Source organism: Fukomys damarensis, unplaced genomic scaffold, assembly GCF_012274545.1.
Source record: "Fukomys damarensis isolate Sample0158 unplaced genomic scaffold, DMR_v1.0_HiC HiC_scaffold_5, whole genome shotgun sequence".
Lineage (NCBI taxonomy): Eukaryota > Metazoa > Chordata > Mammalia > Rodentia > Bathyergidae > Fukomys > Fukomys damarensis.
Genome location: NW_022900917.1, coordinates 19,958,841 through 19,967,593, shown reverse-complemented (window position 1 = coordinate 19,967,593; position 8,753 = coordinate 19,958,841). Strand labels below are relative to the sequence as shown.

Below are 8,753 nucleotides of genomic sequence, written 5' to 3'. Positions count from 1 at the left end.
CTGTTAAGCAGAAAAATACATCCCAAGAGTTTTATCAAGTAGCAGAGGTTGGTAGTAAATGGCCATAAAAAGGGATTAAAAATAGTCAGGATAACTTTGGCTTTTGAGCTTCGACATTCCACCTATCCACAATCATGATACTCCAACCATCTGCAGGGTCTTCGATACATACACCAAGGCCCAGCTGGTGGGGCTCTCCTGTAAACCCAGTACTCTGACACAGGAGAATGGCTGCACGTTTGAGGCCAGCCTGAACAATAATGACTTCCTCTCAAAAACGAAAACCCCCCAAATGCATATGTAACAGATGTAGTTCCGTCAGAGTACTGTAGTTCACACTCCTGTGCAGAAACTTGAGCCCCTGTATGCGTATGCTCAGAAGTGGGGTCGCGGGAACGCTAAAGGACTTGAGCTCAGCTGCGATCTAGCACAAAGCCCCACCGTCTCCCATAGCAACCAGTAGGAGGCGTGACCCAACGTGGCTGCCCCGCCCACTCCCCTCCTACTCGAAATACGATTGGCTCGGAGCCCTGCGCGGGCGGTGCGGGAGGCAGGTCCAGCTTCTCGGCTTGGGTTGGTCTTTGCCGCCATTTTGGGTGTGTGAGTTTGCGGGACGTGAGGCGGACGGTCTTTCTCTTGGTTGGTTCCGCAGGCCGCAGGCCAGGGGCCCGCCTTCAAGTGTCAGGTTGGAGCCGGGAAGTGCGCCTGGGGGGAGCGGCGGCGGGGGCAGGATGAGCGCGGAGGCGGCGGACCGGGAGGCGGCCACCTCCAGCCGGCCCTGCACCCCGCCGCAGACCTGTTGGTTCGAGTTCCTGCTGGAGGAGTCGCTGTTGGAGAAACATCTGCGCAAGCCCTGCCCAGGTGAACGTGGCACCTGCAGCCCGGGTCCTCATACGCTGCTAGTGCTCCTTTCGTCTCCTCAGGCTGCGGGTCTTCTCGGCCACCGTAGCGGCTGCCTGGGGTCGGGGGGCGCGGCGAGAGCTGAGCTTTCTCTTGGCCCTTGCGGTGCCAGAAAGGTCCCGGTTCCGGGACGCTCGGAGAATCCCAAAACAAAGCGCGTCAGTCCCCAGCAGTGACTTCCACTGTCCGCTATGTTGGCACCTTCGAGAGGCTCGAGGCAGCTTGGGTTGGGCATGTGGATCGGGACCATCTCTTTACCGTGCCCCGGACTGTGTGAAATTTGGGGCGATGGGACTGAGTCTGACGCTAATTATTTTGAGTTCTTTCTTACTTTGTTTCTACTTCTCTATTGCAAAGTCATTTTGTGGAAAAAGGCACTGCTATACAGTTGTCAAGATGGTCAGTAGAGTGGTGATGATACTTAAGTGAGCGTTGTAGGGGGAAGGAAAGGAGGAAAACTCTAGGCATGGCTGTTAAGCGGCAATGCTATCTATGGAAGAGTAAGTTCCTTACTTTACTAGCATTTTACTAAAGTTTAAATCCAGGTGTGACTTGTTCAGCCTACTACACTGGCCTTAACAAGAAGAGATACCTGTGTGTGAAGTTAGTGTACTTTACGTGGGCAGATTTATCACTTATTTTACTCCCTTTTCATTCAGACCTTTTGACAAACATTTGTTGAGTGTTTTCGGGGTGCTAAATTCTTCACACCTGTTAACTTCGTTCAGGGCAGTCTTCAGAATAATCCTGTAAGGTAGCTGGTATTCTCTATAGTGCATTGGAGGAAACAGATGGAATGAAGTAACTTGATGGGGGTCTCCCTGATTGTCAAAACAGCACTGCTACAGCCTGCGTCACCTACCTCTAATTGGCATTGATCGTTTGCTGAAGGGCAACCTGTATTGTGTGCTTCCCTGGAAGGTGCTTTTTCCGTAGTAATTTTTTGGGGGGGATCGAACTCGGGACCTTGTGCTTGCAAAGCAGGCGGCGGAACCACTGAGCTAAATCCCAGGCCCTTCTGTAGTAATCTTTTGTCACTTCTTCCTCAACCAGTCTTCCAGATCGAGCCCCTTTGCTCCCAGGCACACTGCTTGTGTGTCACGTTACTTCACATTGCAGCTAGACAGTTGTTTGGATTCGTTTTATGGCTGGAACAGTAAGGTGACTCTTTTTCAGCTCCATATTTAAAACTTAAGCTTTTACTTTCTTTTAAATCCTAGATCCTGCACCAGTTCAACTTATCGTTCAGTTTTTAGAACAGGCTTCCAAACCTTCAGTTAATGAACAAAACCAAGTTCAACCTCCACCTGATAACAAGAGAAATCGTATTTTAAAACTTCTTGCTCTCAAAGTTGCTGCACATTTGAAGTGGGACTTAGACATATTAGAGAAAAGGTATAAAACTTGAAATTTATTTTTGGAGTACTACTTAGGTTTCTGTTTTGTTTGTTTGTATTGTACTGGATATTGAACCCCAGAGCTTTTGTAACTGAGCTTACAAAATCAACACTTTAAAAAATTAATTAATTATTTTTTCCTGATATCAGGAATCAAACTTGGGGCCTTGTGCTTTTGAGGTAGGTGTGGTTCCACTGAGCTAATCCCCAGCCCTAATGAATTAATTTTTTGAGACAGGGTCTCTCTAAGAGTCTGAGACAAGATCTCAGTAAATTGACCAGGCTGGTACTTGAACTTGGAATTTAACTATCTCAGCCGCCCAGTGTGCTGGGATTACAGTTGTGTACCACCATGCGTGATTTAGATATCTTTATTTACTTCTGTATATGTTTTTATTACAATAATACTAAACTATTAATTTTAAAATTAAAATTATTTTTCTATATATTCTTGATGAAATGTGCAGGTATTTTTCAAGAGGTATAAGAAAGTATTTAAAGCTGGCTGTGCCTATAGCACTTGGGAGGCTAAAGTGGCAGGAGGATCATTTAAGCCTGAGAGTTACTGACCGGGTAACCTCACCTCAAGAACAACCATTTGAATGTTAGGTGAATATAAATCACCCTTTACAGTATAAATGATGTCATTTTTACTATATGTTCTGCCGAAGCAAGCACAAACTTGATGTCAGTAATGAGGCAGTTTATTATTATTATTATTATTATTTATTAAGTGCCGGGAATCGAACTTGGGACCTAGTGCTTTCAAGGCAGGGGCTGGCACCACTGAGCTAAATCCCTGGCCCCAGTTTTACTATTTTTGATGTGATAACTAGAGAGTATCTGTGCCTAAACTGTTTGAAATGTTTCAGTTGAACTAAATATTTGAAGATGACTAAAAATGAATATTATTTTGGTATAATTCAGTTAATTTTACTGGTCATGAGTTTCATTATCTCCCACACTTTTTTTAGGGGGTCCTGGGGATCGAACTCAGGACCTTGAGCTTGTGAGGCAGGCAAGGTGACACTGAGCTAAATATCCTGCTCTCTCCCAGACTATAAAATAGCTGATTCTGATCAGTGTTTGTTGAAAAGCAAATACTTTCAAGACTGGAATATAAAAATTTCAGAAAATGGGAAATAATTCAGGAGAGAAATAATTTTTAACATGTAGTAGTATAATTTTTTTCCCCAACATTGTTTTGTGTTTTTATTTATTTTTTTTGCAGCATTGGGGATTGAATACAAGGCCTTTTTTAAGGGAGAGTATTGGGGATTGAACTCAGAACTTTGCATTTTTCAGACAGGTGCTGTGCTGCTGAATTGAATCCCCTGCCCAACACAAGGCCTTTGTACTGAGACGTATCTCTAGCTCTCTAGCCCTCTTTTATTTTTTAAACTTGAAGACAGGGTCTCACATAAGTTGCTAAATTGCTCTGGCTGGGCTCATACTTGTCATCTTCCTGTCTCTGTTTTTATTTATTTTTTCAATACTGGGATTGAACCCAAGGCCTCAGAATATTAGGTGAGTATTTCTACCACTAACCCACTCAATCCCCTCACCAAAAAATGTTCTCACATTTTTCCAGTAAAGTTGTGCTATTACTGTGTGTATCATTTTGATTTTTTTCTACTGAACGTAAGTAATATCATTAACTATTTTTCCACTGATAATCATTTAGTTTGCTTCTAGTTTTTCATTCTTACAAATCATGTTTAAATTTTTTACCCATGGATTTTATCTGTATTTTGAATTCTTTGTTTTGTTTGTTATTTTGAGAGAGGGTCTTGCTGCCTAGTTTAGGCTGGCTTTGAACTTACTATCCTGGGCCCACCACCATGCCCATCTTTAAATTGATGGGTTGTGCAGTGTAAACATTTTTTTTTCTTTTTGGTACTGGGGATTGAACTTGGGACCTTGTGCTTGCTAGGCAGATGGCAGCACCACTGAGCTTAAATCCCTGGCCCTGAAACGTCACTTTTTTTTGGTTCGGCGGGGAGGGGATTGAACTCAGGACCTTGCACTTACAAGGCAGGTGCCATGCCCATGGAGCCAGATCCCCAGCCCCAGTGTAGAGGCACATTTTTAAGGCATATGATACATTTTGCTAGATTATATTCCAGGGAAGTTCACACTTTGACCATTCACATTTCAAAACCATTTTTTTCCACTGTGCTTTCATTCTCTAGCTATTAAAATTAGGATTTTAGAGCTGGGGATATGGCTCAGTGGTTCCACTGCCTGCCTCGTAAGCACAAGGACTGAAATTTGATCCCCGGTACCAAAAAAAAAAAAAAAAATTAGAATTCTAATATGAGATTTTTAAAAAATATTTTAAATCTGAGGGGAAATCCATACATTAATAGACCAAAGAGAGATATCAGTTGATAGCAGTATGTACAAAATAATGCAATTGCAAAATTGAACATCGGTTGAGTTTTTTTGGGTACTGGAGTTCGAACTTGTGTTTTTTGGGGGGTGGTGTTGGCTACTGAACCCAGAGCCTTGAGAATGCGAGGCCAGAGCTCTACGCAGCCTTCTGGTTGGATATGTGATGGTAATAAACAAGTCAAAGATTGTAGATGTGAAATTACTATTGTGATTATATTTTGAATTAATTTTTGAAATATCCGAAATATAGTTTGGGAAGTAGGCAGCAAAATTGGTTGTCAGTTGGTAATTGTTGAAGGTCATCAATGGGGGTTCATTATATTTGTACTTTTTATAACTAAAATTCTTTCATAGTCAGCATTCTTTGTTTTTTTCCCCCTGGTACTGGGGATCAAATTCAGGGCCTTGTGCTTGTGAGGCAGGTGGCAGCACCACTGAGCTAGAGCCCCGGCCCTAAAATTCCTTCATGGTAATAAATTTTAAGAAGGCTTTTGAAATTTGATAGGTAAACCTGGAGATTTGATCCTTTGACAATATAGTTATTTTCAGGGAAGATTTAGAATTGTGTATTTTGTGCCTGTCTGCAGCTAATATGTAAACACGTACCCTTTGTTTCTTCCTTGAAAGTTTGTCTGTTCCAGTATTGAATATGCTACTAAATGAGCTACTCTGCATCAGTAAAGTTCCCCCCGGGACAAAGCATGTCGACATGGATCTGGCCACTTTACCTCCAACCACCGCCATGGCTATACTTCTCTACAATAGATGGTACATTTGTTTACAAATCCAGGATGTGCTGGGCACCTTCACCTCATTTGTACTCTAGCTTTCAAGGGTCTCCTGTTTCTGGGGTCTTGGGCATTGTGTGTCTGACAATGGAAAGAATTGGTGGTGATCCCTAGGTGAAGAGCGTGCTGCTAAAATTGTGCTTGATTTATAGCATAACACCTCAGAGCTTCCGATAATTTATGGTACAGATTTTGAGTACTGTTGTATTTTAAAAAATAAGTGATAATTATTGTATGTTAAATTTTCTTTTTCTGTCTTCAGGGCAATTAGAACAATTGTTCAAAGTAGTTTTCCTGTCAAACAGGCAAAACCTGGACCCCCTCAGTTAAGCGTGTAAGTTTGCATATATGACCCTTACTTGGCACTTTATTAGAATTTTTAAAAATTTTGTGAGTTTTCAGTAGCTTTTGTTATAGAGGAAATAGAGCAGAAATAGGGGCAGAGGGCCTACATAAAAGTTTGTTTGCCAGGCATAGTGTTTCACACCTGTAGTCCTAGCAGTGGGTGAGGCTGAGGCAGGAGGATCACCATGAGTTTGAGGCCAGCCTGGACTATCTGGGGAAACCTTGTCTCAAAAAAAAAAAAAAAGAGTTTGTGCTGGGGATTTAGCTCAGTGACACTGTGTTTGCCTTGCAAACACAAGGTCCTGAGGTCAGTCACCAGTACTGGAAGGAAAAAAAGTTTGCTTAGAGAAATCAGAAGGCCTGGAGGATTACATAGTACTCTAGCAATCAAGGGTAGAGAGATTTGAAAAAGAAAGGAGGCAGTGGAGGTGAGCACTTTGGGAATTGTTTCATTCATCTGAAAGTGTCATGGTTTTTTTTTGTTGCTGTTACTGGGGATCACACTCCAGACCTGGCGATTGCGAGGTGGTAGAACCAGTGAGCTAAATCCCTGACTCCATGTCAAGGTTTTTAAATTGTTTTGAAGATCTGTTTGTCTTGTACATGGGGAAATTATTTTAATATATGCAAGTATTAGACTACAAAGTTCTAAGTTTGCTTATACATAGAAATTTAAACCTAATTCTTGAATCCAGGTAGTAGATGGGATTTAGAACTAGCAATAGGTAGCAGCTAGAATCTGGAGCTAGAAACCAGTTTCTATCTTGATATGAGCTTTTATTGTAAGGTTTACTCTTAAATTGAGAGTTTAATGAAGAGTGAGAAGATACTGGTAAATTAATGAGTATCATAATAGTGTTTTTTTAGGCATGAAAAGTAGCATTAAGATATTAAACCTTTTAAGAAAGATTGTAAACTAAGAATCTTTTAGTCTTGAGAGTAATGTCTGAATGGTCTATCATTTTCTCTTAGCATGAATCAGATGCAACAGGAAAAAGAGCTAACAGAAAACATTTTGAAAGTGGTAAGCATTGGCATCAATTATGCTGTAATATTTCTGGAGTGTATTTATAGCATGCATAGATGTATCTTCTAGTCTTAGGAATGTGAGAATTGTCATGGTTTAGATTCAGGGGCAGTTTTTACTTTTAGAGTATAAGTAGTACTGTAAATTGTTCAAGTTTTCAACTCTCCTGGTAGAATACTTTTTTACCAGTTCTTTTGTTGAATATCTCATGACACTTTAACAGATAAGACAAATTGATATTATAGGTGATGTTTTTATATTTTTTTGTGTTTTTTGAAACCTCTACAAGAAAGATAATATATAACTTGTATTTTAATGTGTTGCTGGGGTTTGAACACAGGGCCTTGTTAACAGTAGGCAAGCACTCCACCATTGAGCTATATATACCTTCTGCCCCATAGTAGTCACTTATTTATTTGATTTATTATTTATTTAATTGGTCTCCTTAATATAAAAATAGAGATGAGTTTCTGTAGCTCAAATGTGACCTCTGTAATTAGTTAATACCCATCATCTTCTGGAGATACTTTGTAAAGTATAGGGACTGGGGGAGAAGAAACTTCTCTATTTGTATAAAATAAATGTGTTGTAGTATTCTGAATATGGAAGTGAAAAGCCCACCTCATCAGTCCCAGGGGAAGTGACTAGTGTGTGAAGCCAGCCATTTCTTTCATATCAAAGTGGAACACTGCAAACATTTAAATCATTTTTCTTTATTAAGTTTTTGTGGAAAAACATCAACCTATTCTGTATTTTATGTTTTCTAATTTCACAATAGAATTTTACTGGATTTTAAAAATTTAAGATTACTTTATTTCAGCAAATCTAATTGTGCTCTGTATTAATTTTTTTAGCTGGCTCAGTACCCAAAGCTACCAAGTATCCTGTAAATATTTTGGTTCATGGAATCAGTTGCTGTTGTAGTATTTAATTTGTTTGTTGAATTTCTGTAGCTGAAAGAACAAGCTGCTGATTCTATTTTGGTATTAGAAGCAGCCCTAAAATTAAACAAGGATCTATATGTCCACACGATGAGAACTCTGGATTTGTTGGCCATGGAACCAGGCATGGTAAATGGAGAAACTGAGAGTTCTGCTGCTGGGCTGAAAATCAAAATTGAGGAGGTGCACTGCCAGGTATTTATTTCTGTATTTATAATCAGTGCATGGTAGAGGTTTTTGAAAACTTTACATGAGATCATCCTAGTGTTTTAAATTAGAATTTCTGCCTTTGTCTCTGACTAAAGATGTTGAGATTTTTCTAAGAGAAATGGATGGAAAATTCTATGTGATCTTTTGTCTCTGAAATAATTTTTCAGTTGTATTTAGAGAGTTTAAATATTGAGAATAACTGACTTAGGTACATATATTAATTAGACAAAAACCCCAAAAGAAAACACCTGAAAAAAACCCCCAAATCTAATATTTTGTTAGACTGAAAAATCTAGCCCCCCCAATGCCTAGCTTTTCAAGGGTCTTAAGTCTCATGTACTTTCTCTTAACTTTGGGCCCTACTTCCTTTGACAACTTAATGCTTATTGTGAGATATTATTTTTCCTTGATATATTGTAAGCCATTAGAAGTTCTTAGTGGGTGAGGATAGGTACTGGGGATTGAACCCAAAGCCTTTCCACTGAGCTACATCCCCAGCCCTTTAAGAAAAAAATTTTTTCTGGTACTAGGGATTGAACTCAGGACCTTGTGCTTGCAAGGCAGGCAGCAGCATCACTGAGCTAAATCCCTGGGCCCAATTTTTTTATTTTGAAAACATGATTTTGCTAAGTTGCTAAATAGCCCAGACTGAACTTGAAGTTGCACTCTTACTGCCTCAGTCTCCCAGGGTGCTGGGATTACAGGTGTGCACCACCATACATGGCTGGAAGTCCTTTTTTTTTTTTTTTTT

The 8,753-nt window shown here is 40.2% G+C and overlaps 1 protein-coding gene across 1 annotated transcript in view; it reads left to right on the top strand.

Moving 5' to 3' along the window:
- The first annotated feature begins 497 nt into the window (after positions 1 to 497).
- Ints8 (integrator complex subunit 8) overlaps positions 498 to 8,753 on the top strand; it is a 57,597-nt gene continuing 49,341 nt past the window's right edge. Inside the window, exons 1-6 of the mRNA XM_010619600.2 lie at positions 498 to 861; positions 2,121 to 2,295; positions 5,319 to 5,459; positions 5,742 to 5,813; positions 6,797 to 6,848; positions 7,805 to 7,987. Of these exons, the coding sequence (XP_010617902.1) occupies positions 732 to 861; positions 2,121 to 2,295; positions 5,319 to 5,459; positions 5,742 to 5,813; positions 6,797 to 6,848; positions 7,805 to 7,987 (753 nt within the window). The 5' untranslated portion in view covers positions 498 to 731. The remainder of the gene's footprint in view (positions 862 to 2,120; positions 2,296 to 5,318; positions 5,460 to 5,741; positions 5,814 to 6,796; positions 6,849 to 7,804; positions 7,988 to 8,753) is intronic.